The sequence below is a fragment of the Solanum dulcamara genome, chromosome 11 (assembly GCF_947179165.1).
Source record: "Solanum dulcamara chromosome 11, daSolDulc1.2, whole genome shotgun sequence".
Taxonomy (NCBI): domain Eukaryota; kingdom Viridiplantae; phylum Streptophyta; class Magnoliopsida; order Solanales; family Solanaceae; genus Solanum; species Solanum dulcamara.
In genome coordinates, this window is record NC_077247.1 from 54,029,062 (window position 1) to 54,049,531 (window position 20,470).

At 32.0% G+C, this 20,470-nt stretch overlaps 1 protein-coding gene and 1 pseudogene across 1 annotated transcript; both read right to left on the minus strand.

Annotated features, from left to right (window-relative positions):
- Positions 1 to 1,455: 1,455 nt before the first annotated feature.
- LOC129873880 (laccase-11-like) lies at positions 1,456 to 3,192 on the minus strand (annotated as a pseudogene).
- Positions 3,193 to 5,590: 2,398 nt separating this feature from the next.
- Positions 5,591 to 8,105, minus strand: LOC129873159 (laccase-11-like). The gene is made up of 6 exons (XM_055948192.1): positions 7,964 to 8,105; positions 7,693 to 7,844; positions 7,363 to 7,607; positions 7,121 to 7,249; positions 6,062 to 6,985; positions 5,591 to 5,973 (listed from the first exon to the last, which is right to left on the minus strand). The coding sequence occupies exons 1-6, from the start codon at positions 8,060 to 8,062 to the stop codon at positions 5,843 to 5,845; spliced, it is 1,680 nt and encodes a 559-aa protein (XP_055804167.1). The 5' UTR covers positions 8,063 to 8,105; the 3' UTR covers positions 5,591 to 5,842.
- Between the last annotated feature and the right edge of the window lie 12,365 nt (positions 8,106 to 20,470).

Below are 20,470 nucleotides of genomic sequence, written 5' to 3' on the forward strand. Positions count from 1 at the left end.
AAGCTTTACTGCTTCTGATACATCTTGTTTATGTATCAGATTCTCATGTATCAAGATTTAATGATTCTGATACATCCTGTTTTTGTAACAGATTCTTATGTATCAAGCTTTAATATTTTTGATACATCTACAATCTATATCAATACAAGATGTTATGTATCAGATTTGGCACTGCATATTCATCTCGATTTGCTTGATGAAAATTGAATTTTGGATTGAATTTTTTGTTCGCAGTTATACTCTATTTTTTGAGTTTTTCTTCTTCTTCATAACTGTTACGTTTTTTTAAGAATTATTTCTCTTAATTAGCACGGTAATTGATTGAAACAACCAATCTTAACTTAAATTACGTTATTATCCATAAATAACTCAACAACATTAATTATTCTACACTCAAAACCTGATGTATCAGCAAAATAAGTAATGTATCAAAAATATGAAGAAAAAAAAGGAAAATTGGATAATTTAAGAAAAATGAGGGATATATTATAATTGGACTTTTTCACTATGGGATTTAGGTAAAGTATACAAATAATAATCATGTATCAAATTTAACATCTATCAACCGTTCAATACAAATTTTATAAAATAGAGATAACCTAAAATTAAAGTAATCAAATAGTTTCTTAAAGTTCAATAAAATGGAGAGTGTTGCTTAATGAAAATGTGTATAAACAAGAGTAGATAGTTTCATGAACACTTAAAAGAAGTAAAGGAAAAAAAGCCTTTCCTGGTAAAGCTACAAATATATGAAGACCTTTTTAGCCACAAATATGTTAAAAATATAATTGGTTAACACTAAAGTACAAACAAACCAATCAGATAACATACAATAAAACATTCCAAGCTAGTCATGAATATATAAGCACCTCAATGGTAGCAATAGGCAGAAAATAAACTTTTTCAATCGGGAAAAATAAAATTTACCTGGACATTATTGTTGGAGCTAGCTGACCAAAATACAACAAACAAAAGAGTAGATTGTCGTGGAGGAAAAAAAAAAAGATACCAAATGATTCGACACTTTAGTGTCTTACTTATATAAATTACAAACTAAAGCTATGCATAAATATTATTGTAACAGTAGAAACTCAAAGGACGAGCAAATAAATATTGGAATGTGAAATATGATAGTATTTTAAATATTGGAATGTGAAAGATGATAGTATGTTAAATCAGCCTACAGTTATAGATATTATTACCTTCATTTAATATGCACTACATTATGTATCCTATATGCTTATATGGTAGTGTATGAGACCAACTGTGTTAATTATGATTCCACAACTGATAATGACTGAACTTGGAAAATTTGCACAAATAATGAATTAGGATGATAAACGTTAGATGTGTACAGAAAATGAATGTGCTCAATTTTGACTTTATTATTTATGATAATATATATAATTTTTTTAATAAAAATATCAAATGAATAATTTTTAAATTAAAGGGTAAAATCGTAATTTAACTTTGAGGTTAAGAGCTTCCCACTTTTAATAATATATGATATGATATGATATATGTTCCTCGAAGCCTTTTCTTCTTTATGGTACACGAACCAAATTGTAAACCAGCACACAAAACCCATTTGTACAGATAAAAAATCAAGGCTTGTGAAATTAGCAGGTTGGAAGATCCTTTGGTGGAGGCAGAATATTATGATCTGATCCTGGTCCATCTTCCACTAGAAAGGCTGTTTTCGGTCCCCAGCCTGTATGCAACTCTAGATGACAGTGGAAAAACCAGACCCCTTCACAAAAAATTGGATATGTTTAGCATAAATTTTAAAACATTAGCAAAAAGTTCATCAACTAAATTTGGTCGGAAACTAGGTACCTAGATTATCAACCCTGAATCGAATAGCAGTCCAACCGCCAGTAGGAACACCAACAGTATTTCTTTCTATAGGATCGATCAAGTTGTATTTGGCTGGATCTTTTTTGGGGTCAAAGTTTCCTACGCCAGTTCCAACCACAAAGAAGTTATAGCCATGGAGATGAAAAGGATGTGATTCCACCGACAACAAGTTGGTGTCTTGGACTACTATTTCAACAGTGGAATTGAAAGCAATTTTACTGATTCTTGTGCCTACATTTGTCCTTAGGTTGGCTGTAAGGGGTGCCCCTGTAAAATTGAACAGAGTAGGTGGTTTGCCTGGGAAATCTGGAGTGTACACGCCCTTAATGTTGAAGTAATGAGATTGAAGAAGTGCAGTTTGTGGCATGAGAGAGAAAATATTCTTCAGAGAAGCTGTGAGCCTAGTTCCATTTAGACAGCTGGGACAAGGATTTATCCCAAGGCCAACTGTAAACAAGAGATGTCGATCAACATTTAGGGGAACGTTTGCTGGATATTTGGGAGTATTTAGGCTTTTGAGTTTAGAGTTATAGCTCAACATCAGCATTCCACCATTCTCCTGCAGCATGATCAAATGAAGCAATGTCATGTATTGTTCTTGCTTATCCATAGATACGAGAAGTTCTAGAAATTTCAAGGGTGAATTCCATGTATAAATGAACCAACACCCACCTAGTACAAGTACTTCTTCCCTATCTGGTTGAGGAAAAGGGAAGGGAGTTCCTTGTTGTGGCATGATCACTATTGCACCATAGACTGTTGCCCTTAGCCAAAGAATATGTGCATGCCACCATAAGGTTCCTCTTTGTCCTGTTACATTGAAGTCATAAACATAGCTATTTCCTGTCTGGATAGGGCACTGAGTTATGTAAGCTGAACCGTCTGCCCAACCATTGCGATATTGTTTCAAACCATGCCTGCAAGGATCAGAACAAAAAATATTCTGTTTTAGCCCCTGAAAGTTAAGACTTAAATTTTCATCTAAATCTAATGTTCTTACCAATGGATGGACAAGTTATATTGTACATAGTAACATTGATTTGAACTCTATCTCCTTCTCTAGCATATATAGTTGGCCCCGGAAATCCCCCATTTACTGTAACCATTTGGTTTGCATTGCACAATCTGCTCACATTTGACAATTGAACCTGTAAACACACAGAAAGCTGACCATGATGAAAAGAAAAGAACCAAAAGTAAACCAAAACACATTTTGAAAATTGAAAGCACTAACATCAAATTGATATTTTTCTTAAGGGCAGCCTCAACAGGTAGACAAATGAAACAGAGAAATCCAAAGACTAGGAATCCTAAAAAACTTGTCTGCTTTGCCATTTTTTTCTTAATTGGCTAGAAGCTCTTTTACAAGCATATTTATACAAGTGAAATGTCATATGAGTTTTACAATTTGTTGAGAAGAGAGATATATTAGGTAGAAAAGTAGCATTTCAAGTGGCCGTAGTCTAAAGCCTTTAAGCAAAACACAGATGTAGACATTTTTAAAGCCACTGACTAACGTAGAGGCGAAATTCAAAATCCACCACACTCAAGCTCTAAGAAAGGAGTAGAAAAATATAAATTAGTTTTATGAACTTTACCTTAACGGTAAAGAAAACAAGTGTGCCTTAGATTGTTTGGTATGACAGTTCATTGGCTGGTCAAATAATACCATATATACTAAAATAAATAAATGTTCGTTGTGCTTTTGCAGTCATGTAAACCTACTATGAGTATCACCATTTTCATATGTTTTTTATGGCTAATTTTATTATCTATGACACTGAAATAGCACCTTCATTTATTTGAATTTTCTACCATTTATTATTTACTCTTCTCTCAACTAGGTGCTTCACTTTTTTTTTTTATTGGGGTGTTAATAAATTAAAAAAAATTGATGGATTGGAACTTTAATAGAATTATAGGACTAACTTTTTTGGGTAAAATCACAATCAATCTTTTGATAGTATTTTACTATTTTACAAGTAAAATGGACCGCTGATAAATATGTGAAATTCAGTAAAGTTTATATAGTACACTATTTAAGGTCAATTTTGGTAATGGAAAATGTTTAATTGCAAAAAAATAAAAATATAGAACTCTTTCATTTAAACAATGTTCTACGTTACTAATGTTTTCAATTTTATTTGTTATTTCACCAGATAAAATAAGGCACAAGAGTTCTATAAAAGCATCCACCAAAACCTTGAAATTTGAGAATAAGTTTTAATAGACTTCAAAGTGCTAGTATAATTTTTCTTTAAACCATGGTTAAATTCTTCATAGAACTAGAGTTATATATCTATGAAATTAATCCGTATTTCACTTATTAGAAAGTGTAGTCCCTTGCATCACGTTCCAACTCATGCACTACGAGAATTTTTTTTATCGAGAATAAATATGACGAGTACAATTTTAATGGGTTTCATTGAAAATTGAGATTAAATAACTTTTTTGTCATCGAAAATAATTACGACGAGTTAATTTTAATGGAACTTTATTGAAAATTGACATTAAATAACCTTAATCGAAAAGGCCTTGGAAGCTATACAAATCTTTTTAGACCCGAAAATTAAATAAAATGTGTATATAAGCTATGTAATTGAGCAAAATCTGATAATATATACAAATTAAAAATAAAAAACAATTGTAGGGATAGATTTATACCCATGCGTAAAACATCATTTCTAAATTCCTAACATCTAGATTATCAAAATATTACGGTATATAAAAGTTTGCAAATTATGGTCATACATCACATACATATTGAAGTAGGAGCAATTAATTTTATTTAATTTGTTATCTCATTAGATAAATATGATATGAGTTTTATGGGAGTTTTATAAAGGCATTCACCACTCACCAGAACATTGGAAATTGAGAATACGTTTTGTTTGGATACTCCCTCGTCCCATAGTAGTAAGTCATTTTACTAAAAAATAATTGTTTTATATTAATTGTCCACCTTACTAAATTAAAAAAATATTAATTAATTTTTTTTATATTATTCTTGTAATTAATTCTTTTAGAAAGTGTTTACATTTTGTTTATAAAATTTTCAAAAAAGTTTTTAAAGGGTAAATTAGTAAAATTTCTTTTTATTTATGATTTCTTAACGACCCGACTAATATGGGACAGAGGGTAGTTTCCAAGGGAAAAATTAATTAGAAACTTATAAGTAGTAATTTTGTAAAACATCTCAACTCTGATCTTTCAGTAGTGCATATTTCAACACATCATCAAATCACGTATTGCAATTTCAGAATTGGTGCAGATTGGTCCTTGACATGTATTATGCGGAGCCTTTTGTCCTTGGCTATGTTTTTATATAAGGATAAAAAAAGATAAGTGATGTATTTATTTATTTTTATTAGTGAATTAAAAATCAAATCATCAATGCATTAAGCATTCTTATTAACATTAAACTCCAATGTCTACATGAATACTCAAAAAATTGTTATGTGCTCTCGTGTAAAAAAAAAAAAAAAAAAAAAAAAAAAAAAAAAAAAAAAGTGATGATTTTTAGTTTGTGCTCAGACCTAAAGATTATTTTGGACTTTTTCTCTATATTTACCGGGCGCAATAGTTCTCTTGCTGTCTTAGCAATTTTTACACATGGATGATTGAACTCAAAATTTAGGGCCATGAATTTTTTTCACCTTTTTTTTTGGAGTTCAACTCGAAAAAACAGTTTAGACTATAAAATTTCAGAATCCAACTTGTTTGCATGGATGATTAAGTAGGGAAGTTCATAAAAAAAAATAGTACAAAATCACATTTTTATTACAACTCAGATTACAAACAAATCCCTTTAATTTCCTGGGATAAAAACTCCTCTTCTTTCCAATTTTGCATATTTTTCCTATGCACACTTGTCTTAAGTGTGTATAATCTTCGAAGCCTTATGCTTCCTTATGGGGAATGAAACAAATTCTATAAACTTGCACACGAAATCAATCTAGACAGATGAAAGTAAAGCCATGTGAAATTAGCAGGATGGAAGGTCCTTTGGTGGAGGCAGAATATTATGATCTGATCCTGGTCCATCTTCCACTAAAAATGCTGTTTTCAGTCCCCAGCCTGTGTGCAACTCCAGATGACAGTGGAAAAACCAGACACCTGCACAAAAAAATAGACATGTTTAGAATAAATTTTCGAAACAATATAAAAAAAGTTCACTAACTTAACTTGGTCGAAAACTAGGTACCTGGATTATCAGCTCTGAATCGAATAGCAGTCCAACCACCAGTTGGAACACCTACAGTGTTTCTTTCAATAGGATCAATCAAGTTGTATTTTGTTGGATCTTTTTTGGGATCAAAATTTCCGATGCCAGTTCCCACCACAAAGAAATTATAACCATGGAGATGGAAAGGATGTGATTCCACCGATAACAAGTTGGTGTCTTGGATTACTATTTCAACTGTGGAATTGAAAGCAATTTTACTGATCCTGGTACCTACATTTGTCCTTAGGTTTGCTGTAAGAGGTGCCCCTGTAAAATTGAACGGAGTAGGTGGTTTGTCTGGGAAATCTGGAGTGTACACGCCTTTAATGTTGAAGTAATGAGATTGAAGAAGTGCAGTTTGTGGCATGATAAAGGAAATGTTGTTCAGAGAAGCTGTTAGCCGAGTTCCATTTAGACAGGTGGGACAAGGATTCATCCCAAGTCCAACTGTTAACAAGAGATGTCGATCAACATTTAGGGGAACGTTTGCTGGATATTTGGGAGTATTTAGGCTTTTCAGTTTAGAGTTATAACTCAAAGCAAAGCCTGAGTCATTCTGTGCAGGCAAGGTAGGAAGTTTTGGAAGCACAGTTTCTGGGATTCCCTTGTACTGGAATATAGCAGTGGCAGTCTTGTTATCCACACTGATTGGAGCATCCATAAAGGCCCTTGCAGCCATGAAGTATCTTCCCGGAACTTGGTTGGCGCGAACCAGAACATTTGTAGTCTGTCCTGGTGCAATCAGAATGGCCTCTGTGGTGAATGGTTTTGTGTAGACTGCATCAATTTCTACCACTGTGAAGGTATGATTAGCCAGGGCAAAAAAGAGCTCATCATTGAGAGCAGCGTTGATAATTCTCAACAGGTATGTCTTTCCTTTTTCAACTTCCATGGCAAAAGTATCTGAGAAAGAAATTCAAATAGCTGAATCGTGGTTAATGTGTGTATGATTTGCATGCAAACATTGTAACAGCCGTGTTTATTTTTATACTACATGGTTTGAATACTTTAATAAACAATCAGTATCTTAATTCTTACGTTTCTCATAACATGGAAAAAGAGGCCCTGGCTTTCCGTTGATCGTGTGAGCATCAGACATATTAGGAGGTAAACCTAATGCATTTCCTTGTTTCTCAACCTGTTCAACATCAGCATTCCACCATTCTCCTATCAAAATTCAAACATAAGCAATGTCATGTTTCGTTCATGCTTTGCACTAAGAGAACTTCAAGAAATTTTGGGGGTAAATTCTATGTATATTAAGGAGTGTCAACGCTCACCTAGTACGAGTACTTCTTCCCTATCTGGTTGAGGAAAAGGGAAGGGAGTTCCTTGTTGTGGCATGATCACTATTGCACCATAGACAGTTGCCCTTAGCCAAAGAATATGTGCATGCCACCATAAGGTTCCTCTTTGTCCTGTTACATTGAAATCATAAACATAGCTATTTCCTGTCTGGATAGGGCACTGAGTTATGTAAGCTGGACCATCTGCCCAACCATTGCGATATTGTTTCAAACCATGCCTGCAAGAATCAGACGAAAATATTCTGTTTTAGCCCCCCTGAAACTTGAGAACTTCAATTTTCATCTAAATCTAATGTTTTTTACCAATGGATCGACAAGTTATATTGTGCGTAGTTAGTAACATTGATTTGAACTCTATCTCCTTCTCTAGCATATATAGTTGGCCCCGGAAATCCCCCATTTACTGTTACCATTTGTTTGGCATGGCACAATCTGCTCACATTTGACAGTTTAACCTGTAAAAGACAGAAAGTTGGCCACGATGAAAACAGGTGCCAAATGAGTGTACAGAACAAATAATAGCTAATAACCAAAGTAAACAAAAAAGCACATTTTGAGAGTTGAAGAGACTAACATCAAATTGATATTTCTTAAGGGAAGCCTCAGCAGGAAGACAAATGAAACAAAGAAATCCAACGGCAAGGAAGCCTAACAAACTCGTCTGCGTTGCCATTTTTCTTTGCTAGAAGCTCTAAAGCAACTGTTTGAATGATGAGAGAAAGGTGTAAGTAAGAGGTATATTTATACAAGTGAAATGATGAGAGGCAAATACAATTTATGAGAACAGAGATTAGGTGGAAAAGGATTCCAATGGGCCGTACTGCAAAGCTTTTAAGCAAATACTGATGAAGACATTTTGTGAGCCATTGACTGACGTAGAGGCTAAATTCAAAAGCCAATATACTCAATCTTTAAAGGAGGAGAAGAATATAAAATAGCACCATATGAACTTTACCTTAACGGTAAAGAAAGAAGTTAAGTTCACTGTTTGGTGCTGGAGTTGGAAGTTAATTAGCATGCAATAATATTGCTAATTCCTAGCGATTTCAACTTCTATATATATATACTGATAATTCCGAAAGATGATTACGGGTAAACTTTCATCGAAAGTGGGATTAGTAACCTAAAAAACACTACAGGGTATCTATGCCAGAGGTTAAAAGTAATCAAAAAATGCAAACTATTAGTATATACAAGTTAAATCCATTCATGTCACCTTTACAAAATGATAAACACATACAAAAGGTTTAGCAAAAGTAATTAAAATTCTGCAGGGACTTGTAAGAGCTAATTTTACTTGTAAGGTTTAGTTGCTTTTCTTTATTTCCTCGAACTTGGCCACATTTTGCTTAGATCTCACTTAAAATGTTCTGTTAAGGATTCCTTTTACGATGACCAACCCCTCATACGAAACCAGTTGTACATAATACATTAGTAGCAGAGAAAAGCAACTTGTGCAGCTCTAAAGGTTAAATTACCAGTTTTAATTTACTGCATTGCATTTGATTATGATACAGTTGAACGTGTTAAAAAGAAATGGACCTGGAATCTAATTCAATTTAAAAATTAGCTCAAGAGGTGAGTATTGTCCGAGCCAGGTAAAGAGACCACCCGTCCCTTTTACCCTCGACATGCGACTCTTCACACGCACACACTCACGCCTAGAGATGGATATATGAAACATGGATAATTTGATGTGAGGCCCAATATCCAAAACAAAAATTGGGATGGGTGTCTTGCTAAGGTACCATGTTCAACAATTGGAATTTAGGTCTAACTCAAACCTAAAAATAGCTAAAAAATTATATAAAGAAACCAGCAACTACCCATCCTTTTAGTCACAGAATTAGGATGGATCCTGCTTCCTAATTAATTTTTTTCAAACTTGTATCCGATATTGTTTTTAATAAATTTTCCAAAAACAAAACGCATATACAGCTTTAATTACATTGCTCAACTTTTTTACTGTTAATTCAGTAATTTAAGGAAATGAAATAACAGAAAAACAAAAAGGGAATATCACTTGAGAATCAGACGTATTAGTACATGTTAACTAACGGGGTTGGTGAATAAGTATAAAATAAATATTAAAATAAAACTCAGGTAAAGTAGGTTTATAAAAGGAATGACGTATTTTTTCAGAAGGAATGAATTATTCCACTTGTAGTTCATTTTTGGTAGGAATTTTTTTTATAGTAGAACATTAAGTATTTTTTACTCTATTAAATTATAAAATAAATTAAAATAAATTAATTATAGGTATCCATCCATTGGAAGTTCCCCAAGGAGCTCATGGGAAATACTAGAAACGTGTGGTAGTTGAAAACTCAGTTTCATTGGCTGCTCATCCTAGCAATTGATTTAGACATTTATAGAATTGAAGGAAAATATTACTTCCTCTTCCGTGAATTTGTGAGACAATACACACATATTAAAAAATATTTAAGGACATAATTTAAATTATACTTTACATTATTACCTTTTCTAAAATCATAAATATAACTTTGCAAATACTGTGATTTATCTCCTAGAAAATATAAAACTTCAATGAAAGGGCAAATATAAAAAAAGTTTCAAACATCTATCTTGAACTTTGAACAATTCAATTATTTTGAACAATGAAAAATCCTTCAAAAATTCACTTAATATGAAATGGAGGGGTACTGAAATAAATAATTTTTCGTTATGATACTTTTTTTATTTTTTATGAGTTTGAATTAATTAATGGTATATACTTTACGGAATTAAATTACTCAATTATGATTAGTTATGGTAATAAGGTAAATACTTGATGTGCGTATGTATTTAACATTGTCTATCCTTCACTCTTCTTTCAACTAGGTTTTTTTTCTTTTTTTGGATTTGTACCTTATTATTCTAAGAGAACTTAATTTCTATAATACATGTAAGAAATTTTTTGCAAAAAAAAGATATTTTACCTATTATAACAAATTAAATATAATATTTTAAAAAATATATATACTGTTAATAAACATAAATTAAATCCATTTTTTTATTTTAATTTTTTTTTGATATTGTACTGTAACAGACTATATTGAAGAAGGATGAATATTGGTAGACATGAACAGATGTAACCCTTCACCAAACAGACACAAATATTGCATTATCATACATTCTCACATCAGAACATACAATGTTGTTTAAGTTGACTTAAATACTTATAGGAAAAAACTATAATCTATTACAAACTAACTTTACTATAACTTACCTAAATCTCATAGTGTTAAGAGTAAATTACATCTTATCTCTATTCTTTTTCAAATTACAAAAATCCCTTATTTTTTAAAAAATTCTGATACGTAAGTCATCTTCCTTGATATATAGTGATGCCTTTAATACTGTTGGGGTAAAAAAAAAATTAACGGAAGATCTATTAATTGAATATTTTGTTATGTTTAAAAAGGAAAAAAATAAATAAAGAAAGCATAAATTATGGAAAAACTTTATTGGCAGTGAGATTCAATTCCTAACAAATTAAAATATGCTAATACAATTCAAAATTCAAAATTCTTCTTCCCATTCTTCCCAAAAAACTCTCAATTTTTGAATTAAAATTGTCGACAAATTGTATTGATACAACATGAACCTGTCGATCTTGTTGAGACATTTCGAAATCTGAAAAAGTGAGGTAAAATATGGACGATATAAAAGGGATAGAATTGTTGTTGGTCAAAATACGGGAGTTGGTGATGGCTCCGGTAAAGGCTTTGAGCCAAGATCCATGGATGACGTCATTGTTGAAAGTGAAAAAAAAGTTACGGGAGTTGGTACAGAGCAAAGAAAAATGTGCAAAAGGATTTCGTCATCACATTTTTTTGTTTTCAACAAATCAGATTGTTGATTTTTTTTTCAATTTTTATTGTTCCTCTTCTTGTGATACATATAGGTTCAGATTTTTAATGTATCTAGTTGTTTTTCTTTCTTAAATTAATGTATCATGCTTTCGTTTTAATATTATGATACATTTCATTTTTATCATACACAATATATTATGTTCAAATATTAGTTTTGATACATAACCTTAATTTATTAAAACACAAATTAGTATGTATCATGTTCATAGTTATTTATTTGATACATAACTATTACAAATTTCATTATTTTTTACTATCAGATACATATACCTTAACTTATTCAACTAAAATTTTATGTATCTGTAGACATTATCAAATATAATTGTTGATATATAATCACTAATGTCTCTATAACAATATCAGTTTGTATCATATTCATACAACAACTGGAGATTTTTTTTTCTTTTTTGTTGTTAATATTTTTCTAATACATATGAGTTCTGCACATGATACATAAAATTGAATTTATAATAAATGTATCTGATACATGACAACTACTAGTAGTGTATCTATCTCAAATATAACATCTTATGGGCAATAATTACCCATTTAATGTATCTAGTAGAAATATTGTACTTAACAATTCAAACAAGGTATATAAATATAATGTATCATGATAAATCTATCTATCTCGAAAATACAATTCAAATATAATGTATTATAATGTTAAAACGAAGGCATTATACATTAATTTAAGAAACAAAAATAATTAGATATATTAAAAATGTGAACCTATATGTATCACAAAAAGATGAACAACACAAATCGACCTTCATCCATATGTATCAGCAATTTTTTTAGATGAAAAACTTTTAAAAAAAACTGAAGTGATGGAAAGAAATATACCTCTTGAATAACTTGAAATCATTAATTGAAAAGAGAAAATATTTGAAATTCAAAAATAAATTAATGAATGTAACTGTGGAGAGTTTTGTGGAGTGAAAAAAGAAAGAAAATTATGGATATGGTATTTTGAATTGATGTATCTGGAAAAAGGGATGATGGGAGCAAAAGAAGAAATTTTTGATATTTTTTAAAACGATAGGAAAAATAAGTAAATATGGTAAAAAGGGGTGTGTAATTAAGAAATTGTTCCTTAACTTTATGCAATTAACCAAGCATTATATCATTTTTGGGTAACTAAACTTGATTTCATAATTGCCAAAGTGAGCATGAAACAGCGGCTCAAAACATAGCAGTGGCCTAAAGTCAAATTCGAATGATGCCTTAAATTTTAATATATTATGCCTTAAATTTTAATATATATATATATATATATATGTATGTTTCCCTTTTATTTATGAAATTTATTATAGTCAATCCATTTCTCTTTCTTAAGACATAGTATTCTAACTTTGTCAAACTTCTAATAATTTTTTTCTCTTATTTGAAAAGCTTATATTTTCTACAAATAAAGCTCAATATTTTTTTTTAAAAAAATATCTATAACCTATTATTGCTTAAAAAAATGAGGCCCTCAAATTAAGGGGCCTAGGACAACTGCCTATATAAATTAGAGTCTTAAAAGACAATGTTTATGTTGTTTTCCAATAAATTATGATGTGTTTAACCTTTTCGATTAAATATGAAAAAATACAATGTTGTTATTGTTGTAGACTTGTAGTAGTTGAATAAAGAAAAAATTATGCGGATAAGCAAATATATACTAGTTAATTAACTAATATAGCTATAGTTTGAATTAATTATGTCTCGCGACAAACATCTAACTGTGATTATAGTTTGAGTTTTCTATAATTCACGCGATTATACAGTTGAGTTTGTATAATTCGCGCGATTTATACAAATGTTGTGCGTGAATCGAATTGTATAGCGAAATATACAAATACTACAAATTGTATAGCGAATTATACAAACGTTGTGCATGAATTGTATAGTGAAATATACAAACGTTATATAAAAACTGCGAGCGAATTATACAAACGTATATAAATGTTGGACGAATTATACAAATATCACTACCTCAATCACTATAACTTGTGTTATTGCTATAACTATAGCTACAAATTGTAATTAGCAAACTATAGATATGCAGCATAATTAAGATATTTTTTAGTGGTTATATGCGAAAATTCTCCTTCAATAAAATCATGTTCTGTATGAAAGGGAATGCCAATGGACAATGGTGTTAGTAAGTAGCTGCTATTTGGGCTTTCCAGCAGCAAAGGAGAACGCAGCCCACTTACACACTGGACCTAGCTTGGACAGTCCAATTTGGACTTACAAGAATCAATATCTAGCCCAGCTAGAAAAACAGTCCGCTGAACATTTTGTGCAGATCATTTAAATTTTGTCCATATTTTTAAAAGTTATGCACATATAGATCTTTAAAAGTTATCCTTTTACATAGCGTTAAATTCGAATCTAATATTAGCTTGTATAGTCTCAATCTTACGAGCTTTATAATAACTTATAAAATTTAGACCATAATCTAACGTCTTCTAGTAAAATTATCAGTTTGCATGAAATGACCCATTACTCCACGATCTGTACGGTCCATAACTCAATACATAAGTTATTTAAGAAAACAAGGATCACTAACTAAATAATGGACAACGGTGGAAAGTCTAATCTCAATTTTTTAACAACTGCACCACCTTCTCGTTAGAGATTAGAGTAGACATGTCAACGGTATAAACAAATTTAAATCCTCTCGAAATAAGAATTAATGAAGGAAATAAATAAGTTACAAATATGATAGCTGATGAACAAAATAGTTTTAAAAATATAGCATTAAGAAAAGTGAAAACATCAAAGTTGTGAGCTGGCAAGACATGGGAAAGAACGATGAGTAGATTAGGAATGGATGCCCAAACATGAAATACCTTATCTCTCTCAAACATCACATGACAACAAATATTTTTATGAAGCAGATCTAGTGTCAGAGTGCCTTTACTCCACTTTCAACTTGCTGTTAGGAGTGGAAGCAACTGTCATAGTTAGTTATAACTAACTTAAGATTAGTTAGTGTGGTAAAGGAACGATAGTTATATGTTAGTAGATTAGATATTTTTCCCAATTAATCTAGTTAGATTAGATAAATAGCTGAGAGTTTTGTACTAAACTCAATTCTGCAAATTAGAGAATGAATCTTCTTCTATCCAGTTGTCTCTCTAGTGCTCTTTTCAGATTTTCGTCCTAAGCTACTGTATTCATCACTTTGATCATTGGTTTTAACATGCTATCAGAGACATCAATGGCGATCGAGATTTAGTAATCGATATCCAATTTGTAGAGCTTGCATTCATCTATTCGTTTCAGTTCTTTTTTCGTTTTTCTTCTCTCCAAACTCAAATTTCATTCCTCTCACTCTTGTTCTCAATTTTTTTTCAATGGCGAATGGAACTAATTCATTGGATGTGAATCGAGCACATGTGAATGAATCTGGACATGGAAGCAATCAGAGATCAGCTTCTATGTTTGATTCATTTGATCCTTTGTTTTTGCAAAATTTGGATGTTCCTGGAGTAAATCTAGATCACCGTGTTCTTACTGGAATGGAGAACTACACACTCTGGAGCAAATCAATGCGAATTGCGTTGCTAGAGAATAATAAAATTGGTTTCATAGATGGCACATGCAGGAAAGACATGTATGAGCGTCAAATGGCACATTAATGGGAGTGTGTGAATGCGATAGTATTGTCCTGAATCATGAGTTTAATATCGGAGGATCTAGTTAACGGAATTGTATATTCTTCAAATGCTCATAAGGTGTGGGCAGATCTCAAGGAACATTTTGACAAGGTGAATGCTACGAAGATCTATCATGTACATAGGGGAATTTCAACCTTGACTCAAAGCACATCTACTATCTCAATCTACTTTTCGAGATTGAGAGAACTTTGGGAAGAATATGAGTCTTTAGTTCCACCTCCCTCATGTTCATGTGATAAGTCACGCGATTTTATTGCAAATCTGGAACAATAAAAACTCATGTAATTTTTAGGAGGTTTGAATGAAAATTACAGCCAACCTAGGAGTCAGATTCTAATAATGCCAACTATACCTTTTTTGAATCAAACTTATTCCCTAATAATTCATGAGAAAAGTCAGAGAGCACATTGATATCTCATTCGAGACTACATTATGAGGAAGGAGAATCATCAGCTCTTGCAGCAGCTGCTATGATATGACATGGTCATAATCTCAAGCAAAAATCAATTCTGCATTCTCGTTATGAAGAGGGGGAATCCTCAAGATCTGGTTCTGGTGGATCTGGTAGTGGTAGTGGTAACTTCATGAGGAATAGCAATAATATGAGAATAAAAAAAGGCTTTAACCTTCAATGTGATTTTTGTCATCTTAAGGATCACACTAGAGAGCAGTGTTGTAAACTAATTGGTTATCTACCTGACTTCAAATTCACCAGAAATAAGGAGAGAAAACAACATGGTTTCAGAGGAGGAAATAACAATAATTCTAGACACAGAGGTGCAAATGAATACAGATCTGGGGGCTACAATGCACAAAATGCTAATGTGAATTATCATGATAGTTATGACCAGCAAAAAAAATAATCAACAAACTACTGCAAACTCATCTAAGGATTAAGGTTTTACAGCAGAACAGTTCAAGAAGCTTCTCAACTTGATAGATCAACAGGACTCTCCTGAAAGTGTAGCTAATATGGCAGGTAAAACTAACTGTTTTCTAGCTAGTTTTAAGACTAACTTCTGGATTGTTGATACAGGAGCTTCAAATCACATGGTTTCATCTATGGACTTAATGTCATCTAGTTCTAGTCTTCCACTTTCCTCCCAAAACCAAGTTCATCTACCAAATGATGATGTAGCTCAGATAACTCACAAAGGAACTTGTCAATTAGATAAGGACCAAATCATTAAAGATGTCCTATATGTTCCATTGTTTAGATACAACTTACTTTCAGTATCTAAACTTACCAAAGACTTATAGTGCTTTGCCTCATTTTATCTTGATTTTTTTCTTTTTCAGGATCTTTACTCTGACAAGGTGAATGGAATTGGTAAAGTAAATGATGGGCTCTACATTCTCAACTCCAAATCACCATCACCTGCCAATTCTTTCATTCTACAAGATAAATTCATCTGTTTTTCTATTCAAACTGTCAATGTCAAGAGCTTTGTTTGGTATTAAAAGCTTGGTCATGCACCAATTCACATCCTCAATCAGATACATGCTATTAAACATACTCTAGATAAAACTCAAATTTGTAATTATCCAATTTGTCTTTTTGCAAAAACAAATTAGATTGCCTTTTCCTATTCATAAGATTTCTTATGTTCAAGCTTTTCAATTAGTGCATATGGATGTATGAGGTCCTTATAAACATAGCACTTATAATGGAAATAAGTACTTTCTCACTTTTGTGGATGATTTCAGCCGCATGACTTGGGTTTTTCTATTGAAATTCAAAAGTGACTGCATGATACACTTGAAAACTTTCATACAGCTTATTCACAATCAGTTTAGTACTTCTATCAAAATAATCAGATCTGATAATGGACTTGAGTTCCTTAGCTCTTAATGTACATCTCTTTTCTAGATTCTTGGTATCATTCATCAAAGGACCTGTATGTATACACCACAACAATATAGGGTAGCTGAACGAAAACATAGCACTACGTTTTCAAGGTCACATACCTATTCAATTCTAGGGTGATTGTGTGCTTGCTGCAACATACATTATAAATAGACTACCTTGTAGTATTTTTTATGGTCTCTCACCATATGACGGAAGCTCGGGGCGGAGCTGTATGAGGCGGAAGTCTCGCGTACGGTTCCCATCCTTCTTTTAATCACATGAGAATTATAAGTTATTTATGCTATGCCACTGATCCTAATCCTCTAGATAAATTCTCTCCTAGAGCTATACCAACTATTTCATGAATTATTCACTTGTTCAAAAGGGATACAGGCTATATAACCTGCAATCTCATGTTTTTTTGTTAGCAGGGATGTTCATTTTAGAGAACATATTTTCCCTTTCAAACACTCTATTGCTATCTCTTCTTCTCCGTCTCCTTTTCCCTTTCCTTCTTCATATATTCTTGACTCAGACACTACACTTGTTGTTCCACAACATTCTCTATCTCATGCTGTATCTGACATACCTTCCCCTTCTCTATCATCTTCTTCTTCTCCTGATACCTCTGTACCTACACCTACTTCACCTATTATTTCACCTTCATCTCCTTATTCCATACCTTTATCAACTCAGATTACACCATCTCCAGTTCCTCCCAAAAGACTCACTAAAGTTACTAAATTGTCAATCTGGTTGGCTGACTATGTTCATCCTCCACCACATTTTAGGTCTAATCCACATTTCATTAATCATGTTGTTGTTTACTCATACCTCAGTCCTAGTTATCAAGCTTTCCTTTTCAAATTTTTTGCCACTATTGAACATAAAACTTATTCTGAGGATATACTAGATGACATATGGGTACAGATAATTAAACTAGAGATTGTTGCTCTTGTGGATAATAAAACTTGGGATGTAGTCGACTTACCAACAGGTAAACTACCTATAGGCTACAAATGGGTATATAAAATCAAGTATAAGGCTGATAGTTCCATAGAAAAGTTTAAAGCCAGGCTTGTAGCTAAAGGATACACTCAGTAGGAAGAGGTAGATTATCATGATACTTTTTCACCTGTTGCCAAAATGGTCACCATTAGATATGCTATTTCTTTAGCTGCTAGGAATGATTGGCCTGTGTTTCAAATGGATGTGTTTAAGGTCTTTCTCCAAGATGATCTCTATGAAAAAGTATATATGGTACTGCCTCAAGGTTTTGGCAGTAAGGGGGAGACATCAAAGGTATGTAAGTTGAAGAAGTCTTTATATGGTCTTAAGCAAACATCTAGACAATGGAATATCAAGCTTACCACTGCATTGATTAAATTTGGTTTCCAACAAAGCAAGCATGATTATTCTTTGTTCACCAAAAAGGTAGATCAGAAGTTTGTGATGATACTCATATATGTTGATGACTTGCTGATTACTGGAATGATCTGATGCTTATCAAGGATTAATAGAATACTCTACAACAGAACTTCAAAATCAAGGATTTAGGAGAATTAAGATATTTTTTAGGGATAGAATTTCTAAGGCCCAGCAAAGGGATCATAATGACTCAAAGAAAATATATATTAGAGTTGATCTCAGAATGGGGTTTAGCAGGAGCAAAGCCTGTCATGACACCTCTGGAAGTTTACCGCCACTAAGTATGACAAACATTTGAAGAAGGAAAATGAGGATCCACAACTAGTAGACAAAAATGCTTATCAGAGATTGGTGGGAAAGTTACTTTATCTAACAATGAAAAGACTAGACATATCCTATGCAGTGCAAACTTTGAGTCAATTTATGCATGAACCAAAACAATCTCATCTAGAAGGAGCACTTTATCTAGTAAGATACCTCAAAGGTAGACCTAGTTTAGTTATTCTGCTGAGTAGTGATAAAGATGATACATTGAAGGCTTTCTGGGATTCTGACTGGGCATCTTGTGCAGTAATAAGAAAGTCAGTGACAGGTTATTGTGTGAAGTTGGGCAAGTCTTTGATTTCCTAGAAGTTAAAGAAACAAGAAACTATATCAAGAAGCACAACTGAAGCAGAATATAGAAGCATGGCTTCTGTAGTTGCAATTTTTTTTTGGCTTGTAAGACTGTTAGAGGAGATACGTATGAAAGTAAAGGCATCAGTTGAGCTATTTTGTGATAACAAAGCAACCATACAAATAGCCGGGAATCTCATATTTCATGAACGAATTGAACACATAGAAATTAATTGTCATTTTATGGGGGGAAAAAATACAGAAAGGATTAATCAAGACAATGCACATACCGAGAATTGATCAAGAAGCTGATATTTTGACTAAGGCTATGGGAGGTCAGCAACATCACTATACATTAAACAACTTGAGGTTGATAGATGTCTTTCAACCCTTAGCTTGAGGGGGAGTGTTGAAAGTGAAGCTGTTAGAAGTGGAAGCCAACTGTCATAGTTAGTTATAACTAACTTAAGATTAGTTAGTGTGGTAAATGAACGGTAGTTATATGTTAGTTAGTAGATTAGATATTTTCCTCAATTAATCTAGTTAGACTAGATAAATAGGTGAGAGCTTTGTATCAAACTCAGTTCTGCAAATTAGAGAATGAATCTTCTTCTCTCCGGTTGTCTCTGTAGTGTTTCTTTCTGATTTTCGTCCTAAGCTTTTGTATTCATCACTTTGATCATTGATTTTAACACAACTCAATAATAATATATACTCCTTTCGTTTTAATTTATTCGTCTTATTTTAATTTGACACAAAATTAAATAAAATAAAGAAGAGTTTTGAATCTTATAGTTTTAAATTAAAAATATATAAAATATATTAAAATACCTGAAGTATGAAAAAGTTTTAATAAATGATATAATTTCTCAATTTCAAATAAGTATAAGGACAAATTTAATTATTTTTTCTATGCAAATCTGATATGATTGTGGTGAAGATGGACGTACGACCTAAATGTCATAACTCATAACAACTAAACTTGCTTTCATGGGGTCACCAGAAATTCAAATAAAAACAGATGTTCCAGCTAATACTACTTCCCAAGAAAATAATTAGAAAGACAATGCAAAACCTGACATATACTACGTCCAATTACGTCTTCCACGCCTCCATGGCTCCATGGGCATGGAGTTAAAGGAAAGTTGCGCCCACTGACCGATCACTTACCTCTTTTATTTCAATTTATTTGTCTGATCTTGTTTTAATTTGACACAGAATTTAAAAAGGTAAAGAAAATTTATGAATTTTAAATTAAAAATATGCAGATCTCAGGTCATTAAACATGTAACGTGAAAAAATTGATATTAATTGCTTAAGTCATTTACTATGGATTTAAGTTATACTTGTATGTAAATAATTTTTACACTATGAATCTGTATTTAACCGGTTATAGCATATTACTTTTCTATTTTTGATTACTTATAATATTAAGCTTGTTAGGAAGATTTTACAACTATTAATCTAGGTGAAATATATATGATGGTGTAAAAAGTTTTATATGTTGTAATTACACACTACTTATTCATTTTGTTCGTTGCAAACCGACCATGAATGGTTTTCACATTGTTTCTATCGTTTGGAGATTGTAATCGTTTGTGTGATTCCTTAAGGACCATTTGTAAACACAAAATTAGGAA

What these genes read in the sequence shown, in the direction of transcription:
- LOC129873159 (XM_055948192.1), bottom strand. Translation starts at nt 8,062, where the DNA reads ATGGCAACGCAGACGAGTTTGTTAGGCTTCCTTGCCGTTGGATTTCTT. An exon ending in TTAAGAAATATCAATTTGAT is followed by an intron (nt 7,845 to 7,963) that starts GTTAGTCTCTTC and finishes TGTCTTTTACAG; the next exon opens with GTTAAACTGTCAAATGTGAG. An exon ending in TATAACTTGTCGATCCATTG is followed by an intron (nt 7,608 to 7,692) that starts GTAAAAAACATT and finishes TGATTCTTGCAG; the next exon opens with GCATGGTTTGAAACAATATC.